Source organism: Geotrypetes seraphini, chromosome 3 (assembly GCF_902459505.1).
Source record: "Geotrypetes seraphini chromosome 3, aGeoSer1.1, whole genome shotgun sequence".
NCBI classification, from domain to species: Eukaryota; Metazoa; Chordata; class Amphibia; order Gymnophiona; family Dermophiidae; genus Geotrypetes; species Geotrypetes seraphini.
The window spans coordinates 218,349,873-218,375,723 of record NC_047086.1 but is presented as its reverse complement, the minus strand read 5'-3'; the positions used below and the strand labels follow the sequence as shown (position 1 = coordinate 218,375,723).

At 42.5% G+C, this 25,851-nt stretch overlaps 1 protein-coding gene across 3 annotated transcripts in view; it reads left to right on the top strand.

Annotated features, from left to right (window-relative positions):
* Positions 1-25,851, top strand: part of SPATS2 (spermatogenesis associated serine rich 2) — a 139,897-nt gene that overhangs the window by 20,159 nt on the left and 93,887 nt on the right. For 2 of the 3 annotated variants that reach the window (XM_033938066.1, XM_033938067.1), the window contains exon 2: positions 9,813-10,066. In XM_033938066.1, the coding sequence (XP_033793957.1) occupies positions 10,042-10,066 (25 nt within the window). In that variant the 5' untranslated portion in view covers positions 9,813-10,041. Of the gene's footprint in view, positions 1-9,812; positions 10,067-19,837; positions 19,899-25,851 lie in introns of those variants that run through there. The other variant, XM_033938068.1, reaches the window with a different exon arrangement.

The following is a 25,851-nucleotide window of genomic DNA, read 5'->3' as shown; positions in this document are numbered from 1 at the left end:
GGAGAGCAAGAAAATCTCTTACTGGAGTCCTGGAGAGTAGAGGTTGCATCAAAGACTTGGAGGGCAAGCTTCATACTTACCTGTTTACTTCTTGATCAATAAAAATTTAAGTAGAAAATCTCCAACTTCAAATCTCCAAATCACCATTGCTGTTACTTAGCACCATCTTGGGTCTTCTATGCTGGTGTTTGTAAGCAATTGCAGATTTATAGGAAAGTCCTTTTGGTTTTCTTCTTTGTCATTAATAGACAAAAACAGTGAGTGCAAACTTCTTCCAGCAGGTAAAGAAAGTGACAAACTGTTATATAGCTTCAGACAGCCAGGCAGTCCATTGGTATTCTCTGACTTCAGCATATAGATAAACTTCTTGTTTGGTGCAACTGGTCTAGTTTGGAACAATTTAGGGAATCTTGAAGGAAGAGGCCTTTTGGAGACCATTCTCAGGTTCATTCTAGCATGTTTTTCATGCCATATTGGGCAACCATATTGGGCAACTGGACTTGCTTCCTGGCTGAGGAAGAGCAGGGACTACAGGTAGAGAAACATTTCCATTAGCTGAGAGCCAGACAGGAAAATAGCCCTGTGAGGAAACAGGATTGACAGCTCAAATGTCTGAGAAAGCATTGTAATACGGCTAAATAAGACTCCTCAATTCAAAAGTGAATAAATAAATTATATATCTGGCTTATAGAATGAATGAATTGAATTTTCACATATACTCAGAATTATGTGATTCGGCCAAGAGCCGTAGCTCCTATAGCCGAACCCACCGCCCCATCATTGTGTATGACTTTTGTGAAATAACTTTAGGTGAACGTGCTATCCAAACAATAAAACTGTTTTTCGATGGCAAAAGGAGGGGGAGAAAAAATTCCCACTTAGCTTTAAAGTAGGGGTGTCCAACCTTTTGGCTTCCCTGGACCGCATTGGGTGAAAAAAATGTTTCTGGGGCCGCACAAACGCTGCAGCAAGACAGAGGAGGGAGCCGACAAGAAGGTAAACACCTGGGGGCAGCAGAGGAAAACACTGCATCGCCCTTGACCGGGGCCGCACAAAATACTTCACGGGGCCGCATGTGGCCCTTGGGCCACAGGTTGGACACCCCTGCTTTAAAGTGTTTCAACAGTTCTTGACATGGACCTTGTTTCGAGGTTCTTTTTCAAGGAACCCAGAAGATGATGTAAGCAACTCAGATGCCAAGGAACTAATAGTTGTGTGAATCGGGCAAATAATCTTGTAGTCTGTTGGTTAAAACGTAAATATCACTCAATTGTAATTATACAGCATTCATGTAAAAAGCAAGTCTATAATAAATCTCTATAAAGCCAACACAGAAGGAGGGTACTTGCCATATATAAAGTGAGATTAAAAATTTTTCTTACTTCTTCATTCGTGTAACGGCTGAAAGAATGCCGACTTGAATATCAAGATGAAGTGTGCTGATGTCGTCCCGTATGGGTGGGGCTACGTGCAACTCAACTGAGCCTGATTAAACTGTCAGAAAAAATAGCAAATCCCGGAACTGGACACTGCCTACAGAAAAGCTTGCCATTCTATTTCACTATTTAGGCCCTCAGGATGTAAGGTGTGCAGTTTAAGGATTAAGCATTGTTCCTTAATCCATAGAGTCCGAGAGAGATCCCCACTTCTCAAAAGTTTAGGGACTTCTACAATTGAAAAGCAAAAGGCTTCAATAGTGTGCTGTTTATCCGTCCAATGTTGTACTAAGGGTGCTTCCAATTTGTTAGTGTGAATTTTGCTTAGAAGTTCAGCAATCCTAAGTTTGATGCTGCGAGACGTCTGTCCGATATAGAGTAGTAGGCAAGGGCATTGAACTATATACAACCCCCTGAGTCTCACAATTGGAGGGCATATAGGTGGCTTTCTTTTTGACCCAGTCAGGAAGTGAGAGCTGGGAGAGTGTTGTATTGTACTGACAAAATTTGCAGTGACCGAATTGTAGATGCCCGCTATATGCAATGGGTTCTCCTGTGGGTATAACATGAGATCGTACTAACTGTTGTTTCAGGTTGGGTCCCTTAGAAAACGCAAATCTGGGCAGATCTTGGAACTCAGGATGGTATTGCATAATACTCCAGTGTTGTTTAATGATGTGTTTAATATTAAATGCATGATTGGAATGGGGTAATATACACACAATGGAGGAGTCTGATTGATGTTGTTGTGGATGTAGGAGAGTTGCCCGAGGGACATTAAAGGCCCTTTTATATGCTTTCCTGATAACAGAGCCAGGATAACCCTGCTCTAAAATCTTTTGATCATATCCTGAGCTTTAATGATAAAATATTCTTGATTAGAACACAATCTTTTGAGTCTAAGAAATTGGCGTGTTGGAATATTGTCCCTCAGATGTTTGGAATGAAAGCTATCATAACTCAGCAAATTATTGCGGTCAGTCTGTTTTTAGTGAAAGAGTCATTGTTGAGGGCGATAGTCAGATCTAAGAATGAAATTTGATCCTGTAATGTGCTGCAAATTGCTGATTGGGGTCACAAGTGTTGATCCAATGTAGAAATTCATCAAGTTCCGTTGAAGATCCTACCCAGACTGTGAAAATATCATCAATGTATCTCTTTCAGCACACAATATTTTTGTAGTGCTCAGAAGGATACAAGAACCGTTTCTCAAAACTGGCGCCATATAAACATGCCATAAGTTGCGGATAGGGACGCCATTGGTTTAGTACAGCACCTGGGATCATGGTTGCAGTCTGGGCTGCCAAATTGTGGAGAAGGATACCAGAATGTTCAAGAAAGAGATAAAGACCATCCTTTTCACAGACTACTTTATCTAATAAAACAATGTAGCGGAAACATTTGGCTAGTCCCCACTCCCCCCATCAGAAACACAATAGGGTGAACACAATTGGGATATAAATAGATAAAGCTCAGAAGCTTAGAAAACTAGACTTTGAGGAAGATATTTCAAAGATAAACATAAAACACAATACAGATATGTGTATATAGATTATATTTAGTTGAATTGGCTAACCTCCTTAGGAGGTGTAGAAATATTGTGTGCTTAGCAGCAATAGTAAACCTAGTGTTATATGTGAATATACATAGGATGATTGATTTGGTATAAACATATGCATATAAGTAGGATGATTACAGCATAATTATGCCAGTACTAATAACTCTGCATTGTACCACTACATAAACCCCTGTACCTCTGTATAGAGCCCATGTATTGTAACACCTCACTGAAGCTCTTTGTAACTGTATTGTAACACCTTTACAGAAGCTCATGCAAACTGCTTTGAATGGACTCCCCAGTCATTAGTAGCAGTATAGAAGCTCACAATAAAGGCAGCTATTGCATTCTCCACCTGGTTTAGGGGAGCATTAATACATTCCACTTGTTTGGATTGATCTGATAGAGAAAAAAAGGAAATAAGTATACCCTCCCTGATAATTAGCAAACTTTGAGTCCTGCCACACTAGTCCAGCTTTCTGATGGGATTGTTGTGATGCCCAGAAAGTTCTGGACTGTAGAGTTCTAGCATGACTAAGCCTAGATTGTTTTACTACTGAATTTCACAGTATTTGGCTTTTTATATTCATTTATATTTTATACTTATCTTAGATTTATATCTAAAATGATTATGGTGATGTGCTCAGACCTGTAACCCAATAAATAGTGATTGATAGTAGTTCACAGAATATTATTGCATATCTTCCTATTATTGTTCAATATAAGCCTAGATTGTGACATATTAATAATCAGTAGGAGAGCAATTGTTTTCTCCTAAAGGTGGTAGTCCATGGATATAATCTGTGGCTGAGAGAATAGGGCCAAAAGATCCCTAGCTGCACTAGGTAGTTTGCCTGTGGACTGGTCTGGCAGGACTCAGGAATGATGATTATCAGGAAGGCATAACTGTAGTTTAATGAAATATCTTGCTTGCAGAATGTTTCAGTACAGGCAGTCCCTGGGTTAAGAACAAGTTACATTTTTAAAGCTATTCTTAAGTCTGATTTGTATGTAACTCAGAACTTGTAGATTTTAAGATTCTTGCTGTTTACCTCTGCTCCCAGCTGACAAAAGGGGCAATTGTCCCTACCAGTTTTCCCTCTAAGGTACAGCATGCACAACCACGCTCTGTTCTTATTGGGGCCGTGCATCATTCCTGAATCTGTTGCAGGAGAAGTGTAAGAGTCTATGCCACTGGAAATGCTGCTTGGTGAAATTAAATGAAGCCGCATTCTTAAGTATAAGTCGAACGTCTAAAACTCGGGGACTGCTTGTAGATACTTTGGAATTCACCTTTTGTGGAGGTACATTAAATAAAATATGTTGCAAGGAAGATGTACAGATAAGAGCTGATCTGGCATGTTAACATAAGAGCATAAGAATTGCCGCTGGTGGGTCAGACCAGTGGTCCATCATGCCCAGCAGTCCACTCACGCGGCGGCCCTCTGGTCAAAGACCAGCACCCTAACTGAGACTAGCCCTACCAGCGAACGTTCTTGTTCAGCAGGAACTTGTCTAACTTTGTCTTTAATCCCTGGAGGGTGTTTTCCCCTATGACAGATTCCGGAAGAGCATTCCAGTTTTCTACCACTCTCCGGTGAAGAAGAACTTCTTTACATTTGTACGGAATCTATCCCCTTTCAATTTTAGAGAGTGCCCTCTCGTTCTCCCTACCTTGGAGAGGGTGAACAACCTGTCCTTATCTACTAAGTCTATCCCCTCAGTACCTTGAATGTTTCGATCATGTCCCCTCTCAATCTCCTCTGTTCGAGGGAGAAGAGGCCCTGTGTCTCTAATCTTTCGCTGTACAGCAGCTCCTCCAACTCCTTAACCCTCTTAGTCGCTCTTCTCTGGACCCTTTCGAGTAGTACTGTGCCCTTCTTCATGTACGGCGACCAGTGCTGTACGCAGTACTCCAGGTGAGGGCACACCATAGCCCGGTACAGCGGCATGATAACCTTTTCCGATCTGTTCGTGATTCCCTTCTTTAACATTCCTAGCATTCTGTTTGCCTTTTTTGCCGCCGCCGCACATTGCATGGACAGCTTCATCGACTTGTTGATCAGAAATCCCAAGTCCCTTTCCTGGGAGGTCTCTCCAAGTATCACCCCGGACATTCTATATTCGTGCATGAGATTTTTGTTACCGACATGCATCACTTTACACTTATCCACGTTGAACCTCATCTGCCATGTCGATGCCCATTCCTTGAGCCTGATTATGTCACGTTGCAGATCTTCGCAATCCCTATGCATCTTCACTACTCTGAATAACTTCGTATCATCCGCAAATTTAATCACCTCGCTCATTGTACCTATCTCCAGATCGTTTACAAAGATGTTGAAGAGCACGAGTCCAAGCACCGTGCCCTGCAGCACCCCACTGGTGATGCTCTTCCAGTCCGAGTATTGTCCATTTACCCCCACTCTCTGTTTCCTATGCTCCAGCCAGTTTTTAATCCACGTGAGTATTTCACCCTTGATTCCATGGCTCGCAATTTTCCGAAGTAGTCGTTCATGCGGAACCTTGTCGAATGCCTTCTGAAACTCCAGATATACAATGTCAACCGGGTCGCCCTTGTCTATCTGCCTGTTTACTCCCTCGAAGAAGTACAGCAAGTTTGTCAAACAAGATCTGATTTTGCTGAATCCGTGCTGGCTGGTCCTCATCAGACCGTGCTCGTCAAGGTGATCAATGATGCGGTCCTTTATCAGCATCTCTACCATCTTTCCTGATACCGAGGTCAGACTCACTGGTCTGTAGTTTCCAGGGTCTCCCCTCGAACCTTTTTTTGAACATTGATGTAACATTCGCCACCTTCCAGTCCTCCGGAATCTTTCCCAATTTGATCGACAGATTGGCTATTAGTTGAAGCAGTTCAGCTATGGTCCCTTTCAGTTCCTTGATGACCCTCGGATGGATGCCATCCGGTCCTGGGGATTTATCGCTGTTAAGCCTATGAATCTGCCTGCATCCCTCTTCTAGACTGACCGTTAACCCTGTCATTTTCCCATTTTCACTCCCAGCATATAGCCTGATAGGTTCCGATATCCTCTTCAGTAAATACAGACGCAAAAAACGTGTTCAGTCTGTTGGTGATTGTTTTGTCCTCCTTTAGTGCTCCCTTTATCCCTTGGTCATCCAGCAGTCCCACCGCTTCCTTTGTGGGTCTTTTTAAATTGTCTTTATATTATGTCTTGGTTCTTAGAGCTGGGAGTTGGTGAAAATAGTATTTCTCCTCTTGTCCCAGACACTGTTATGGTGGTGTATGGCTGCATGCGTTTGCAGAGCTTAGACTATCAGAGTCTCCTCTGATAGGCCCAGCAAAACTGGTCTTGATTAGTCTTGGCATCCTGGAGTGCTATGTGTTTCATAAGTTAAACTACCTGCGACAAGCCATTTAACATGGAGGGTTTAGACACGTTTTTTGGGGGGTTTTTTTAAGTGTGCAGTAACAAGCCGTCCTTCACACTACAAGTTTATATTCAGAAAAACAAGGTGTCATTGTACCTCAGGGCCTTCACTGATGTGAGGTGACAGGGCTCTCTGGGGATGGATTGTCCTTCTGCCAGTAGGTGTAAATTACAAGTTTGGTTATTTACCAGAGCAGAATAGTATCCTACATGCATTACTGAGGCCTTGCTTCTACATATGATCAACAAGCCTAAAATAGCCTGGCTAGGGACTGCTTTACTCAAAAGCTAATTAGCCAGATGTGAAGCAACAATGAGGAGCAAAAAAGCAGTGCTTTCCTGAAATTTATCTTACGTCTGTAAGAAAGCACGATTTTCTCTCTTTTTTAAACTCACTGTGCCCAAACACAGCTAACTCACTGATGAGGCTAGACATGCTGTAAGTCGTCTCGCTCAGTTCCAAATAAGAATCTTCACTGGAAAGTGTGAACCTAATCACTGTGTCTTTAACTTTTGTAATCCTATGATCACTAATATGGGCCACCTTTCTAAGGACCGGTACTGACTGAAATGTCCAACCAAACTGTGTAAGACCTAAGGCGTTCTGTACAAGATTAGAGCGTAGGAAGGGATAGCAACAATATTTGGGGACTTGGGGCCAGATTCTCAAAACTTTAACATGGTTGCTAAACTGGTTTCCAGCAGTTTAGCCTGCATGCATTTTAGCGGTGGATTATCAAAACGGCTTGTCTATGCATTTAGCAAGCTTTCTAGCAATCTTCACCACTGCCATGCAAATAGGCTCTTCAGTATTGAAATGAGCACTCCGGTGGATTCTTAAAAATCGCTGCACTGTTCTCCAAGAGCAGTGTTTGCTTTTGGCGACAAAAATCAGCGACCACCAGGGGTGCCAGTACAGTGGCAGCACTATTTAAAACCCCGGCAGCAGAAGAAATGTCCACTCCCGCCGCAAAGCGACAACCCCCCAGTAGCAGGAGAGATGCCCATTCTCTCTCACTGCCACACAACCCCCTCCCCCCAGTGCCTTTGACGACGGCACACTCTCCCCATTACCTTGATTAATATGTCTGACCGGAGGGATGCCTACTTCCTCCAGCCAACTGGCCTGCCTATTCAAAATGGGCCTTCCCCTCCCCTTTGCATCCTGGGATGCACCAGAGAGGGGCCTGAGGCTCTGATTGGCCCAGGTTGTTTAAGGCCCCTCCTTAGATCCCGCCTCAGATGTATCAGCAAGGAGCCTAAGGCTCTGATTAGCTTGGATGCCTAAGGCCAACCCATGGGTGGGGCCTTCAAAAACCTGGGAGCCTCAGGCTCCTCCCTGGTGCATCCCAAGATGCACCAGGAAGGGGAAGGCCCATTTTGAAGAGGCGAGCCAGCTGGCTGGAGGGAGTCCTATCGGCCATCTAAATCAAGATAAGGGGAAGAGGGTACCGGTCATCAGAAGCTCCAGAGGGGGGAGGGGTGTTGCATGGCAATGGGAGAGAATGGGAATCTCTCCTGCTACTGGGGGGGGTTGGTTGGCAGCGGGAGAGAGTGGACATCTCTCCCACTGTTTGTTTGCTTTTGTATACAGTATTTATTTTTGCATTTATTCTGCACATGTGCCCTTTGCTATCACCAGCGATGGGCACATGCAAATTTAGCGAGTCTTTGCTACTCTTCGCCAACCTCACTTGCATGAGCATTTTTTTGAGAATGACTCAATTTTTTAAAATCGCTACCAGAACGGCTGTGATAGCAGCCTGTCATTTTTTTAAAAGTGTTTTTGAGAATCTAGGCCTTGGTCTGTAAACCTAAAGTAATGACCTTTGTAAACCAAATGACAAGCAAAATGTACACCTCTCTGGTTCTACGCCGTGTATCTGATCAAGCTGGTTGCTGCTTCCCTCGCACATAAGTAAACACAAAGGCTGCAGAAAGCTACAGGACAGCTCATGGCAATGCTGGGGACATCTCAAGACACTGAAAGTCTGCAAGATCTTTACCCAGGAGGGCTTATTTATGGTTGTGTTCTTAAAAGAAAGCTAGCTCCATTCACTTAAACAGCACACGATTGAGAATTTCACTAGGCTTTGTTTAAAGGCCAGTGTTTGTAATTTCCCCAGTCACCTCCTGGCACACTCATGGGCCACAGCCATCCATATAAACTGTAATCCAGTATTTGCAACTGAGGGGCGATTGGAATCCTGTGCTTAATTTCTCCCTTCCTGTTAAATTGCTAGTAAACTCTTGGAGAATTTGTGCTCCCAGCTGCGGACTCTCAGGAAATGATGAGTATTAGAACTTGAGACTGCTGCTGTCTGGAAAGTATACGTAATACTCGTGAGGATTTGGGCAGCAGACTTAGCTGAAAGACTGTGGATTGCTTAAATATGAAAATCACTGTGTAGATGGGGGGGGAAGAAGAGGGGGGGCTATGGCAGCCATCCATTGATAAGGCGCCTTCGCTTTTAGCAGGTGTAGAGCACAGCTAGGAAACAGAATTGTGTGACTGGGTGGGATCCCTTCACATAACCCCAAAGTTGCGCAGTAAGACCTAATTGTAACAGAGCTTGCATAGGAAAAGAAAGGGATACTGCTGTAGTTTATGCAGCTGAACTAGATTTTACAAAATTCAGGAATTTGACATCCTGTACTTTCACAATGTCCTGTTGTTTAATTGGGTTATTTGTTTTATAAGGTGCTGTGTGGGTTGATTGTGAGCTTTGCTGGAAGGAGGCAGGAAGAACTCTGGACAGAGAGCCAACAAATAATTAACTAGTCTTGCAGGTATAACACTAAGTGAGAGCAAGGTCCCTGTGGTGAAGCACTTATGATCTCACGGTGTGCATAGAAAAAATGCAGTGACGCAGTCCTTTCCAGGAGTGTCACTTACAAATAAGAAGCAAAGATATCTTTTGGTGTCATGGAAAAAAAAGTACAGGTTAGTTATTATAGCAGCAGTCCTAAAGCTCTGTCCCTGAGACTCGACTAGATATATGCAAATAGAGGGATCTTGGTGCAGTGGTTAAAGCTACAGCCTTAGCACCCTGAGGTTGTGGGTTCAAACCCACGCTGCTCCTTGTGACCCTGGGCAAGTCACTTAATCCCCCCATTGCCCCAGGTATGTTAGATAGATTGTAAGCCAGCCGGGACAGAGAGGGAAATCTGCTTGAGTACCTGAATAAATGCATGTAAACCGTTCTGAGCTCCCCTGGGAGAACGGTATAGAAAATTGAATGAATAAATAAAATAAATAAATAAATCAGTGTTTGCAATGGTTAAAGGCATCAGATTACTCCAAAGGTTTTAAGTACCATCTTTGTGTCATTAGTGGCTGAGTGCTGAGAGGTAGTTATTGTGCTCCGTGTCTCATTTGAACTTTCATTTATTTTGTCCACTTAGACACTCTTGAAGAGCCCTCTGAGGAGTTTGGAGCCAATATCTTGGAAGATGGGGGCTGGTCTTCCCTAAGCCATCAACTAGTCACTTCTGCTCCTTGCTTGCTTGGACTGTGCCTGACAGAACAAGTGATTTTTCATTTGTGTGTGTTCTCAATCTCAGAAACTTCAAATCAAAATCTTCAAGACAAAGAATCTTCATTTTTCTGCAACTTAAAAAAACAAGGGCTGGAATGTCTAAAACATCATATCAAAAGGGTAAGAATGTTTAAATTTATTAGATCTTTCACTTGCTGAAAGATGGTTCCCAGACCTGCTGAAGTTGGTCCATTGCTACCTTCATTACAGCTGTGAGATGGTACATAAAACTACATGGTAGATGCCCATCTGGCAAAACACCTCTCTCCTCTGCTGCTTCACCAAGGAAGGATTAAGTAAGGCAGGTATCATCTTTTTCTCTTTATTAATAGAGGCAGAAAGCAGTGGGCCAGTCAGCACTTGAGAGAGAGGGCTGTGCACATGAGGCATGAAAATTGTTTCCATTTTGACTCCCAACTAGTAAGAGTCTGGCAAACTAATGGAAAAGTCTAATAACAATCACGGATTGTTTGGCTTATAGCAGATTTTATCAGAAGGCACCCTCTTTGTCCATTCCATGGAGAGCTTCTGGACTGCTTACTGGACTACAGATTTCTATGTCTTTCCCAATGATCCAGCCTCCTGTATTTACTCCTTATATATTTCTTTCTCTTCCATCCCTCTCATCAAGTTTCAAGTTTATTGATTTTTGATATCCCGATCATAAAACAAATATCTGACCGGTTTACAATTTAAAAAAACAAGAAATTAATAAGAAGGAAAGTTAGAACTAGTTAATAGTGTATTGAAAAAATTAATAAAAACACATTAAACATATACTGACAAACGTGACTGTGAGGAAAGTTGGGAAGGAGGGAAAAAGTTACATAATATTTGAGGAAATGAGATAGAGGGAAGGGATAGAACATGGAGGAGAAGGGTGCATGGTATAAATGATGTGCGCTGAAATGAAAAAGAAATTTTTGAAAAGGATGAGTAGATAAGTGGATATAAAAGATTAGGATTTATTGAAGGCATCCTTGAATAGGAAAGTTTTAAGATTAGTTTTAAATTTAGGTAAATCAGTTTCGTCTCGAAGAGATTGAGGGAGAGAATTCCATAGTGTAGGGGCTGTTATAGCAAAATTTGTTTTCCTGGTATAGTAAGATTCTTTTATGGAGGGAATGAAGAGGAGTTTTTGGTCAGCAGATCGTAAGGTACGGGGAGAACTTTGGGGTATTAGTAATTTGTCCAGGAATAAAGGTAGATGTGAAAGTTTGATTTTAAAAGAAAGCAGTAAAATTTTATAAGTTATGCGGTATGTAACCGGGAGCCAATGTGCTTCCTTTAGGAGCGGAGTAACATGTTCGAATTTTCCCGTCTGGTAGATGAGTTTAATTGCGGTATTTTGTACTATCTGTAAACGGCGGATTTCTTTTTGGGGTAGTCCGTTTAGTAATGAATTGCAATAGTCTAGATGAGAAATGACTAGAGAATGAATAAGGATAGTGATCGAATCAGTATTTAAAGTGGAAATAAGTGAACGAATGATACGAAGTTTAAAGAAGCATGTTTTTACAACTGTACTTATGTGATCATGGAAAGTGAGATCTCTATCTAGAGTAACACCCAGTAGTTTTATTTTAGTGTCCATAAGTAGGGGCGTGGATTTGATGTAGATTGTTCCTGGTAATGTTTCGGATTTTTTAATGGGAAGGAGTAAGCCTTGCCTTGCCTTGAGCACACTGTTTTTAACCAAGACTCAAATTACAAGAGGTAATCTGCCCATGGAGTGCATTTTCCTAGCCCTTAAGCGGTGCATAGCAGATGATTCCAGTGTATGCAAGGTTTGGGGATGCTGGGAATGAGTCTGTGGTATCCATTTTGGTGATAGGGTGGGGATGTCGGCTGCTCTTCTTCTATCCTGTACAATCAGCAGAGCCAGAAAGAAAGTATATCTTAGGGAATGGGTGGGCAAACTTTTTGACTCATGGGCCACAATGGGTTCTTAAATTTGTTAGAGGGGGGAGGGGGTTCTGATGCTCCGCAGAATGATGATGGTAAGAGAAAGGGCTAAGGCAGAAAGAATGCCCCCCCCAAAAAAAGGGCAGACTGTTGTCTCTGGTTTCTGCTTTCATCTTCTTTTCACTCTCTTCTTCCAGTGTCTGCCCTCTCTGTCTTTTCAATCCAGCATCTGCCCCTTCCATCCACTGTCTGCCCTTTCTCCCTTCCATATGGTATCTGCCTTCTTTCTATGCCCCTCTCCCCTTTCCATCCAGCCTGTGCCCCCTCTCTCCTTTTTACATGATTCATTCCAGCTTCACTGCTCTCATTTTTATCTCTCCTACACCAGATCTAGCATCTTTGTCCCTCTCTCCTTATTTATCTGCTGACCCCGTTCCCAGCATCAATCTCTCTCTCTACTTTATAATTCCATTGTCTATCCCCTTTCCCTCATCTGATCTCGCCATTCCACCCTGACCCCTTCCCCTCCTCTAATCTCCCTGCCAGCTGTTTCCTTCTGTTTTTCCTCCTCCTCTGTCCAGCAGTACCCCTTCTCTCCTCCCCCTATCCAACAGTAACTCTCTTACCTGTCTCTCCTCCCCTCCCAGCAGCATCTCCCCTTCTTTCCCCTCCCTCTAGGTCCAGTAGCAGCTCTCTCTTTATTTTCTTTAGGCCAGCAGCTTCCCAGCCTCCAACTCTCCCCTTCCAGTGCTGTAGCAGCTCTCCCTTTATTTTCTGTAGTCCAGCAGCATCCCAGCCCCCAACCTTCCCCTCCCCTCTCAGTACTTGCCTGGACTAGCAGTGCTGGTGCTTTGCATGGTGGCCCCACTGCGCAGAAAAGAACCAGGGAGCAGCTCCCCTAAAACGTTGCAGCTCACGCCTTCCACAAGCGCTTTGTCCGCTCAGGCATGAGGTCTCCTCTCGGCCATTTGTAACACACAACCGTGCAACCCGCTAAAACGCGCCAAACGGAGGTCGGTGGTGACACTCACGCTTCTTCCACACACCAGTCACCCTGCCCCCTGTGCGGGGCCGATTGCAGGAGAAGAGCCAGGGAGCAGCTCCCCTAAAGTACTGCAGCTCGTGCCTGCCGCAGACGGGCAGAGGTCGGCAGCGGCAACGCTCTAGCTCCTTCCACACACCAGTCGTGGAAGCAGACCAGTTTAAACATCTAAATGGGCCAGATATGGCCCGTGGACCATAGTTTGCCCATGTCTGTCTTAGGGTGATATGTGTACATTAAGCAGTCTGTGAAAGGGATAGATTTCTAAGTTTTAGCAGTGTGATTAAACTCCTCCAAAGTGCACCCCACATGTTCCAGATTTATTTTGTCTTTGGATACTCTTTACTCCTTTGTATGTCCTACTACTGATTTATCACTGAGACCCCCACAGCAGATCATAGGTAAATATGGTTGTTTGTCCAGCATAATGATCAACTGAGAGAGAAACTGCTGAGAGGATCTGTAGAAATCCAGGTCTTATTACCTCTGAGGAAAATGAAACCTGGCTTCATCACAGCAGACAGATCCAGTGCCATGTCTTTTATTCCCTTTTAATTCTTTATGCAATTTTTACGCATCTTCTAACCTTTGCACATACTGCTCTGAGGTGCAGAGTTCTTGCCATTTAATTAAAAAACTTCCTTTTAACAGCCTTTGTTTACTTACAATATTTTCTAAGAATTGTTTGGTGGCTCTCAACAGTAGCATTGTGAATTTTGTTTCTGAGGTACTCTGCCACGTAGTGTTGACTCACCACTTGGTGAGGGTTTGTAAGATATATAAACAGGAGGTCATGGACTTGATGTATTTCTGTGGGTACAACCAAAGCAGTTTAAAATGTTACCAGGTGCTCATAAAGACATCTAGAAATAGTTTCTGTGAGATTTGAACAATGGTGATTTTTGCATGTGGTTTTTGTACCACTTGCCAGAGGTTAGTTTCAGCTCTCCAAGTGAAACCTGCAGTCCATGCCACCAGTTGCACAATTTTCAAATTGTTTCTTTGCTTGACACCTGCATGGACCTATCCCGCTCCTACCATGCAAATCAGCAGCTGGCATATATTTAGTTTAGGGTCATTATGTGCTGCAGCATGTACTGAAAGCAGTGATCATGTGACATTCCTCAGAGTTACAACTCTGTAATGAAGAAGACCTGGCAGGGAAAGGTAGTAAGCTTGAGGAGTTTATGTGAAATCCAGGCTTCTATCAAATTCTGCTTACTAGGTTTAATGACAATTAGTGAGAGTTTGGGTGTGAGATCACAAGCTCCTCATCTAGTCTGATTCCTTTAGTGATATTCCATACGCTCTGCCATGTTTTCCAAGCCAGCTCACATAGGGGCAACTGTATAAAGCTTTTTTTCATGCAAAGTCTGTTTTACACACAGAAAGGGGGCTTCTGTTTTGTTTGGTAGACTGGTATAGTCCTTACAAATGGATTATATGCCTCACTGCTACCAGCAGGTGGAGACTGAGCACAAACTTGTATATCAGGCTAGAATCTGCCTAGCAACTCAGTCTTCCTCAGTCTCCGCTAAAGCAGGTGGTAAGACTAATTCTGCTCTCCTCTTAGTACTGTTGGAATTTTGTTTTGGACTCCTGGGTTCCTTTTTTGTGCTGGATAGAGCTTGGACGGGTCCTGTTTAGGTATCTGTCCGACCTTGGGAGTGTTAAACTTGGCGGGTCTCGTGCTGGGTCCCTCCCCCCACCTTCTTCCACCTCCCCATATTTTTGTAGAGGTGCCTCAGCTGGCGGTCTGGTCCCCTGGTTGGTCAGCCCTCCAGCTTTGAGAGCCATGGAGTCTATTCTGTAAAAAAAAAAAAATCATGAGGTGTGCCGGTCTAAAGGGCTCATTTCCCTTTAAAACTGTCTTTTTACTATATTTTCTCATCTAACTGGCACCCAGCCCCTCCATTGTCAGACTCTGCGAGAATACACGGGAGCCAGTCAGGAAGCTGCTCACCACCGAGCAGCAGCGCCAAAGCATGAAGAAACCCAATCTCACGGCAGCCATCACTGACCGGGTTAGCAGTGGGGCAGGAATATGGAAAGCTCACTCCTGCCTGCTGCATCTCTGGATCACCAAGGATAGGGCAGGGAGGGGGGGCAGGGTGCAGAGCCTGGTGGCGGCCTGCAATAATTCTGGAAGTGGGGCACTAGCCCGAATTTAAACCAGGACCACTATTTTTGGGCCAATTTATTGTCCCCAAAATCCCAGTTTATATTAGAGCAGGGGGTTCCCAAAAGGTCGATCACGATCGATCAGTAGATCATGAAGGCAATGCGAGTCGATCGCAGAGCCCATCCCAGGCTCCGTGATAGACTTGCCTTGCCTTCACGTTCTACCTGCATCCCAATGCCGTAAAAAAGATGCAGAAGCTCCGGGCCGACCAGCCTTGCTCTTCGACATCAATTCTGATGTCGGAGAGGAAGGCTGGTCGGCCTGGCGCTTCTGCGTCGGGAAGCAGGGAGAGCTTGGGGCGGCGTTGGCTTGGTGGTCTGTTCCCCGATGGCAGCAGCCGTGGCTTGGGGAGGGCAGGGAAAAAGAAAGAAAGAAAGAAGGGGGGGACAGAAAGACAGAAAGGGGGCAGGGAGACAGAAAGACAGAAAGAAAAAGGGAGCAGGGAGAGAGGAAGAAAAAGTTTGGAGAGGGAATGAGGTATGGAGGAGAGGAAGCATACAGTAGGCTGAAAAAAGGGAATAAATATTGAATGCACAGTCAGAAGAAGAAAGTGCAACCAGAGACTCATCACCAGACAACAAAGGTAGGAAAAATGATTTTATTTTCAATTTAGTGATCAAAATGTGTTTGTTTTGAGAATTTATACCTGCTGTCTATATTTTGCACTATGGCCCCCTTTTACTAAACTGCAATAGCGTTTTTTTGTGCAGGGAGCCTATGAACGTCACGAGCAGCACGGGGCATTCAGCGCAGCTCCCTGCACTAAAAACTGCTATCACGGTTTAGTAAAAAGGGAGGGGAGTATATTTGTCTATTTTTGTATAGTTGTTACTGAGGTGACATTGCATAGAGTCATCTACCTTGACCTCTTTGAAAAAACCCCAGAATATAAATGATAATTAACATTTTCTCTGCATACAGTGTGCTTTGTGTTTTTTAAAAATTTTATTGTTGGTAGATCATTTTGACTTTGTTATTTTAAAAGTAGCTCACAAGCCTAAAAAGTGTGGGCACCCCTGTATTAGAGTATATACGGTAGATAAGGAAAGAGTCTGAAAAATCTAGGAGAAAAAGGGAGGAAAGAGAATTCTAATCACAAACCAGACAAGCTTAAGTTGGCTCAAATTTTAACTTATATGCTATGCTGGAAAGTCAAGTTTTCATCAAAACTTTGAAATTGTTTAAAGGTAGTTCACACCATATATTGCGAGGAAGAGAATTCCAAAGATGAGTGGCAACAAAGTAAAAAACAATTTTTTTCAGGATATGATTTACTTTTAGAATATATTTTTTATATCAAGTTCTTTGATTATAAAATGTAATATATTTTATGATATTTTTATTAGTGAAAGTAACATTACAAAATAACACAGGGATGAAGTTTGTCTCTCTCCCCATGAACTCTGTCCCTGTCCGTCCCTACCCCATCCCTGCAAACTCTGTCTGATCCCAACTGCACAAGCCTCAAAAAGTTATTATTTTATATTGAAATCATTTTATTAAAGTATAAAAAGAAACAATATTCTGTACAACTGTCATTTTATAAATCACAAATACAAAACAAGGATCAACAAACCCCTGTCTCACAAATATTTCTCTACTATGAAGACAACTGAACAAACCAAATTACTACAAAATGTTGCACAGAAAAATCATGCTAACAAAGCACCTTGGTCACACACACAGAACACAAATGGCAAATCCATAATAGCTGGCCAAAATCCCAAGAAGTCACACCTTGCATGTAGTACACCACTTATATAAATAGATAAAGGAGTCTGAGTTGAAGGTTTTATATACTGACTCCACAGCTCTGTTATAAACTTGGGTGGCTGATTATATACACAGATTGCACCTACTATGCAATCTGTGCTTAAGTATCTCTGGGACCTTAATTGGTGGAACAACACTTTTTTTTCACCTATGGCTCTCATATGGATAATTTCATATAGCGGTTTAATTGATCCTCAGAAACACCACCTCGGACTCCTATATAAGAACATAAGAATTGTCGCTGGTGGGTCAGACCAGTGGTCCATCAAAGACCAGCGCCCTAACTGAGACTAGCCCTATCAGCATATGTCCTTGTTCAGCAGGAACTTGTCTAACTTAGTCTTGAATCCCTGGAGGGTGTTTTCTACTATGACAGACTCCAGAAAAGTGTTCCAGTTTTCTACCACTCTCTGGGTGAAGAAGAACTTCCTTACGTTTGTACAGAATCTATCCATTAAGGAAGACCACATTTGAGATAAGTTATATTATTAACCAAAGCTAAACTATTTATTTATACATATTAAATTGAATTACTATAAAATTATTATGATGTAGTGAGGATTTAACACTTAAAGCCTAGGACTATGAATTATAGGAGTCCGAGGTGGTGTTTCTGAGAATCAATTAAACCGCTACATGAAATTATCCATATGAGAGCCATAGGTGAATCAAAAAGTGATTGTTCCACCAATTAAGGTTCTTGATAAGGGCTCCCATTTAAGTTGGACTATTAAATAAAGGTGCTAAAATTAAAATTAAGCATCTCTGGGGACATAGATCAAAATTCCACTCCAAACTATCTTCATATAATAAAATGTACAAGCATCTTTTAAAGAGCACGTGTGAATTTGTGCACATTTTGAGCTGGATCTGTAATGATAGGCACCTGTGTTGCCTTTTTAGGTATAGGTGGTTTTTTGGATTTCTCACATAGGTATCATACCTGTTAGCCTCTATGGGCTTGATTTTCTAATTTCCTAATGGCATCTAAGCAAGGAAGTATGTGTGGTGCCTTTATAAAATAGCCTATCCAAAAGCTCCCATACAAAGTGTAGCAATTTTGTAAATGTATTTGCCAGTAAGATTTGGTGCATCTGCATGTATTTTACTAAAATACACCATAAGGGATCATATAATATCCTACCCATATATCACATAAAAAGGTTGGTGGTGTTTTTCTGAGCATCTTAGCAATTTTAGAAGCCCTTCTGTGAGTGTGTAAAACGCAGCTTTCCATATTCAGGTTTGCTCCCCATTTAGCTGCCTCTTGCAGAGAGGGGAGGGGTTCATCTCCTCCCTGATCATTCTGAAAGCTTGCACATGTATGTTTTCAGGAAGCTGCATTGCTTGCTTTGCATCTTAATTGTGAGCTATAGTTGGGATGTTTTTTCCATCATGGAGACATAAAAGCAATTAAAAAAAAATTGAGAACCACCCCCAGACTTAACTCTGTCTAGAAGATCCTTTTTATTCCAGAGATGGATTTAATTTAGTTGTCAGACTTTCAGTTTGTAAGTTATATTTGGGTTTCATCAGAGTGTATATTTTAGTTGTGTTATTGCTGCAAGTGTTCCCTTGGAACAGTTAAGAATGGGAAAAGGCAGGCTTTGTGCTTTTTGTTGCTACTGTGTCTGGAGTAGAAATTTGGGAACAGATAAGGGATTCTGTGTCCCTTGTTCTGAGTCGTTGACATGGTTACTGCAATTTTCCAAATCCTCAGTTTACATTTTATTCTGGCCAGCAGCCTGCAGCCCAGCCCTGTTTGAGTGGCCTTTAGACATAGCCTTTTCCTTAAAGGGCACACAGTATAGTATCACATGATGATAAATTACATCCATAATTGTTATGGCCCCTACAAACTCCCACCACCATCCTCCTCCTTTCCCACCAAATCTGGCACCATAATTTTATTTTCTCATGAGATATTTGATCTGTAAACGGCAGGCTGTCAAACTGGACTGTTTGAGCATAATGTACAGTCCTTCTCTCCTTATTATCTGGTCCTTTAAATGATTACAGTTGGTTCATTCAATTATTCAAAGCTCCTCTAAGGAACACATAAATTTGATCATATCACTCTGCTATTTAAATCTGAACACTGACTCCTTATCTTCACTCTTATTCAATTTAAGTTCATAACACTGGGTCATAAAGGCTTAAAATCCACCACACCAGATTAGAGATATAATCTACTCATTCCCTTTGCCCCTCTCGCACACTTCGGTTCTCTCAAAGCCTGCTTCTACAACTTCTCTAGCATCTCAGATATGTTTGAATGTTACCCATAAGACTGCATTTGCATATGTTGCCCCAAAACTTTGGAATGCTCTACCACCTGGTACAAAAACAGAACCTGCCTATACTCTATTTACAAAAACTGCTCAAAACCTGGATTTTTTTACAAACTTTCACTGGATGAAATATTGTTTTTGCTTTTAATTTTGTAAATTGCTCTACTACAGTTTCTCTGTCTGATAAGCTATTGGAAAGAAAATTAAATAAATTAGCATCAGGCCAGTTCAATAATATTAAATAAAACAGCAAACAAGTAAAATAAATTAATAGCAAAAAAAATACTAATAACTGTGCTCATTGCTCCTATCTGTGAATCAGAAACCTGTTGCATTACAGTTCTCTACTTCTCCCATACTTTTGTAAGAAAGTTCTAGAAAAGTAGCCATCTCTTCTGTATGTTGACTTTTAACCTTCAGTGAGCTTCTAATAAAGATGTCTTTGTAGACTCCATCCTTCCTCTCTAATCAACTCCTCTCTACAAACAGGCAAAGTCCCTGCAAACTGAAAGTAAACTGTCATCAGACCAATCTTGAAAACCCCTACACTCGACCCTAATGTGCCCGGCAACTTTAGACCTGTCTCCAACCTACCCTTCGTCTCCAAGATCCTTGAAAAAACAGTGTTAAACCAATTACACTCTTTCATCGACAGACAAGGAGCCCTATCCACCTTCCAATCAGGATTCAGGAAATTCCATAGTTCTGAAACCGTCCTTCTGAACATCATCAACGACTGCTGGAAACTCATGGATAAAGGTAAAGGGTGCTGCTGGATCTCAATAATGTTCGACACTATTGACCATCCTCTCTTCCTTGCACAGCTCTCTGAAATTGGTATCCAAGACACTGCGTTACGATGGTTTGCTTCCTTCCTGAATAATAGATCCCAAAGCGTATTGCTCAATGATGTTCTACCGAAACTGATCAAATATGGTGTTCCGCAGGGAGCTCTACTATCCCCCCTATTATTCAATCTCTACATTAGACCTGTCCTAAACATAGCCCACAATACAGAGTCACTCCTTCGCGGATGACATCCAATTATACCTACCGCTAGGAAAAACCCATGATGCCCAGATTACGAAACTCCTAAACTGCCTCTCAGAAATCAAAAACTAGATGTCCGTCAACAAACTACAACTAAATAATATAAAAAATTGAACTAAGGCCAGTACTGGGCAGATTTGCATGGTCTGTGTCTGTATATGGCCATTTGGTGGAGGATGGGCTTCAATGGCTGGGAGGGTGTAGATGGGCTGGAGTAGGTTTTAACAGAGATTTCAGCAGTTGGAACCCAAGCACAGTACCGGGTAAAGCTTTGGATTCTTGCCCAGAAATAGCTAAGAAGAAAAAATAAAAAAAATTTAAATTGAATCAGGTTGGGCAGACTGGATGGACCATTCGGATCTTTATCTGCCGGCATCTACTATGTTACTATGTAAATGCCTCCAAAATGGAACTCCTTTAGATCTGCAAAGAACACTGCAACTACATCCGTCCCTCTCTACACTGGAACTCGACTACCAAGACCAAAGTACACAGCCTAGGAATACTCCTCGATTCCAACCTATCGCTTTCCAACTACATCTCTCAGGTGGTATCTTCCTCATTGACCTGTGCCAACTCAGAAAAAATAAGGAACTACTTTTCCGAGTCTGACTTCACCCACTCTATGCCTTAGTCCTCTCCCGCATGGACTATGGCAATGCACTACTCAGCGGTCTCACGGAAAAGAACATATGATGTCTCCAGCATGTATAAAACGTGTCAATCGGACTTCTAAAAAACCTCCATCCCCGCAACCTTGTCTCCCAGGCTGTATCATCGGCTCACTGGCTGCCTCTTGCCAAACATTGTGTCTTCAAGAGCCTGATGCTAGTGTTCAAATCCTTGCATGACATGGTACCAGGCTACATGATGACCAAGCTTCCTCCATACATATGTGCTGAACAGTTCCCTCCACTCCCAGAATGAAATATGTCTCAAAATGCCTCCTGGGCTTGCCCTTCAACTGCAAACTGCAAATGACGTTCCTACTCCCACTTCATACCAACCCACTGGAATCAACTGCCCCCACAGATTAGATCCCTTAAAGGACTCATCAACTTTAGGAGAGCAATAAAAACATACCTGTTCACTTCACTTAACTCCCTCGCCCATTGACCGATAGATTAAAAATAAATGTATATTGATACAAGATCCTCGGAATATGCTGCTTTAGGATAAAAACTTGTATTGAAAAATCTTTCACTGTAACTATGACAAATTTAACCTGTAGACTATATATTATCCCAGGACAAGCAGGCAGCATATTCTCACATATGGGTGAAGTCATCCACAGAGCCTGATGCGGACAGCCTGACAAGCAATCTTGCTTGAAGAAACTTTAAGAAAGTTTGCGACTGCCACACCACACATGAGCGAGTGCCTTCCTGCCCAATGTAGGGCGCGCGTCTCCTCAGTTCTAGTTTTTCCGCGGAGCTGAGAAGTCCCTACTTCAAGGCTCAGCGTGTTAAATTAGTGCCTTCCAGCCACAGCTTGTTCGATTTTTTTTTTTTTTTTTTTCTTTTCTTGCTCGAGGAGTTATTCAATCGTGTGAATTTTTTCGTTAAAAAAAGTAAGCTTTTTTTCGTCCCGTTACTTTTTGATGGTGGGGCCTACTCCGCAGCCTCTGCCTTTGGGCTTCGATTTGGCTGAGACCATTTTTCCGTTGATGTCCCGGCTGGTTTCCAGTTTTAAAAAGTGCACCCAGTGTCAGCGTACTAGCTCTATTACCGCATAAGTGGTGCATACAATGCTTGGGGCCAGATCATCGTCCCGGATCCTGTGTCCACTGTGCTACCTTACAGAAGCGGTTTCTGAAAAACTGGCAGGCCCAGCAGGAGAAAATCTTTGGCATGGAGCACACCCCAGAGAAGTCTTCACCACCGGCTTCGATCTCGACATCTGTGAGGATGATCTCAACCAAGACATCGTCTTCGGGGAAAGCTCCCACATCGAAGACATCAACATCGAAGTCATCTTCGTTTTCCGATGTCTCAATGTTGGTATCGCTGTCACCAACTCCAGGTGAGCTAGCTAAGAAGCCAAACACGTTACTACAACAAGTTGATAGTAATAGATATACCTAAGTGGAGGAAAAGATCTCAGATTCACCACTTAGAGAACATGTACGTTTTCTCCCTATAATACTATGGTGTTTGGTCTCTTTCATAGATCAAAAAACCTCCACTCTTAGAATTTTTATGTATAATTTTTTATATATTATTATTTATTTTCTTATTTATTTAAATTATTGTGGAATGAAACTTCTAATATTAACCACTAAATAATGGTTTAATAATATGCAGAAAAGAAAAATCACTTATCTGCATCTGTGGAAGCAGGGTTAAAGTGCTCGAGTGCTCCAATCTAAAGTGCTGAGTGCCATAGTTGAAAAATATTTCACAAAAGAGAAAATAAAGTGCAAATGCTAGCTAATATTGCACAAATAAACGCTGATGATGATTATCAAACATGCGAGAAAAGCACTTATCTGCAATTGAAGAAGCAGGTTAAAGTGCTTGCTTGTATGCAGCTCAAGGATGATGAAGTGCAACGTGCTATGGATTCACTGGGCTAACAACAAATAGCACTCAAAGCAGCACTCGTATAGCACCACGTTCACACTGCTCACTGCTCAACCCGTTTCACCCTAAGAAGGCATCATCAGGAAACGAGTGTTTGTCTGCGATAGATCCCAGTCGGAGTCTCTGGCCATTCAGGCATCGAGTGAAGTCATGCCGGCCACTAAGAGACCCTTTAAGCGGATTGCCTCCACAATTCGAGCTGCCTCATCTTTGAGGTCACCCTCACCGGAGTGCACCGTGGTACCATCGACACCGGCTGTATCAGCGGTATCAGTACCTGATTTGACTCAGATGATAGTCAACATCGTCCAGAAGGAATTGGCTAAAACTATTTCCTCATCGACACATCTATCAGCAGACCAGTCTGTGCATCGCACTGCTGCAAAAGAAGGTGCAAAGTCCTCACAGCGTCTCAACGTCGATCCTCTTCTTCAGGTCGAGTCAATCACAGATCTGAGTCACCGTCCAGGCAGCGTCAATCTTCGAAGAGGCGTTCTCCTACACCAGGGGTAGGCAATTCCGGTCCTCGAGAGCCGGAGCCAGGTCAGGTTTTCAGGATATCCACAATGAATATGTATGAGATGGATTTGCATGCACTGCCTCCTTGAGATGCAAATCTATCTCATGCATATTTATTGTGGATATCCTGAAAACTTGACCTGGCTCTGGCTCTTGAAGACCGGAATTGCCTACCCCTGTCCTACACATCGGGGATCGCAACAGAGATCGGCATCGGGGCTCGGAGTGGGAATCTACATTGCCCCGACATCGACTATCGAGGCACGAGGCCCGGTTCTCCAGACATAGATCTTCTTCGACTGACCGGTGCAGATCCACATCGAGAGCTGAACCATCGGAGTTCAAATCATCTTCTTGAATTTCCTTGAGACATCAGACTCCAGTCTTGCATGTAGAGTGCTCTCATCAGTCGGGATGTGAGTTGTCTTTTTTGCCTCATCACTCTTGCGAGCAGGTTTCAAAATCGAGGCCTTCTTCTACAACACGGTCTCTGAAGAGGAAGCTTTCTCAGTCCCCTGCCACTTCAACACTGCATCTAGGGGTTCTAGGGGGTCGGTGGTCATCTTCTTCTTTACCTGAAGACTCGGAGCTTCACTTCCAATATGACCCTGAAGTTTCTCCGTCTTATGAGATGCCAGAGGGTTCTCCTAGATGGGAAGAGTCATCTTCTGATTCAATATCTTTCACCAGATTGCAGCATCAGATGACTAAAGATCTACAAATTGCACTTGAATATGATTCTAAATACACTAGGAGGTTGAGGTAACTCTAACTCAGCTAAATACTCCTTAAAGAGTCTCTTAGTTACCTATGAATGGTATGCTTAAACATGCCTTTAAGCAAAATCTTAATACTCCATATTCCATCCCAGCAGTACCATCCAAAATGGAATCTAGATATAGGATGGTTCAGTGTAAAGGTTTTGAGAAGCCACAATTCTCACATCAGTCTTTAGTGGTTGACTCTTCACTCAAAAAATCCAATCCTTCTAAAGCAGTGGTCTCAAACTCAAACCCTTTGCAAGGCCACATTTTGGATTTGTAGGTACTTGGAGGGCCTTAGAAAAAATAGTTAATGTCTTATTAAAGAAATGACAATTTTGCATGAGGTAAAACTCTATAGTTTATAAATCTTTCCTTTTGGCTAAGTCTTAATAATAATATTGTCATTTATAGCTAAAGAGACATATGTTTTATTTTACTTTTGTGATTATGATAAACATACCGAGGGTCTCAAAATAGTACCTGGCGCGCTGTATGTGGCCCCCAGGCCACGAGTTTGAGACCACTGTTCTAAAGTATATGCAGAAGTTTCTCCTGGTCGTGAGGGCAGGACAATGGACAAGTTTGGCCATAGAATTTATCAGAATTCCATGATGGGCAACAGAATTCTCAACTGTAACTGTGTTTTTACATCTTATTTGAAGTACTGGATTAAGACCATGCCTTCCTATTTTAAAGGTCTACCTTCTCATCGTCTGGACGAATGTAAACATATGCACCGTGCCCTTCAACAGCTTAGGGTACATATGGTTCAGGCAGCATACGATGCTTTTGAAATATCATTCAGGGCCACAGCATTTTCAGTGGCTATGTGGAGGCTGGCGTGGTTGCGGCTCGTGGATATGGAGCCTAATTTACAGGATAGATTAGCAAATATTCCCTGTCTGGGTGAAGAACTGTTTGGAGAATACATACAAGAGGCTACCAAACATCTATCTGACCATGAAAAGCATTTTGCCACACTGCTTAGGCCAAAACGCAAACCATCAGCTACTAGGGGTTTTAAGCCTTCTTCTTTTTTTTTTATTTATACTTTTACAAATTGTTAAACAACAATTTAACTGGAAATAAACAATTGAAATGAGAAACAAATAAAACAAATTATAAAATAATTCCACATTAGTAACCAATATAAAAGTCCACAATATGGGGGAGAGAGAGAATCCATCACTTCCAAGGGAAGTTGGTTTTCAGGAATATTTCATAATTAAATCACATTACCGAGTACAGTTGGATTCATTTAACTAATGGCCTGGTTGAGAGACTCCATGGAAGCCTCTGAAGATCTTCCAGCTGCCTTACCCTCAAGAAAAAAGTTCAACTGATCAGGTTCATAAAATAAATATCTAATACTCTGATAGGTAATGCAACATTTACAAGGAAAACAACTGAAAAGTTGCTCCCATACTCAAAGTTGACTGACGGTAAGCCAGGAATTTCTTTTGTCTGGCTTTCATCCATTTTGAAACATGCCTTCTTCTTCTTACCAGAGGCACTACCCCCCTAGACCTGCTCCTTATTCAAGACCTGCACCAAAGAAGCAGGCCCAGCAATGACAGCAGCGTCAGCGAAAGCCTCAGTCACCAGCTGCAACCAAGCCTACACAGCCTTTTTGACCATCTAAGCCAGAGCATCACAACAATCTATCTGCTTCTGTCTTCTCCTCTTCCCATCGGAGGGTGACTAAATCACTTTTATCACTGATGGGAAATCATCACTTCCATCATAAAGGAAGAATACTCCATTCATTTTGTACAGATTCCACCAGATCACCCTCCA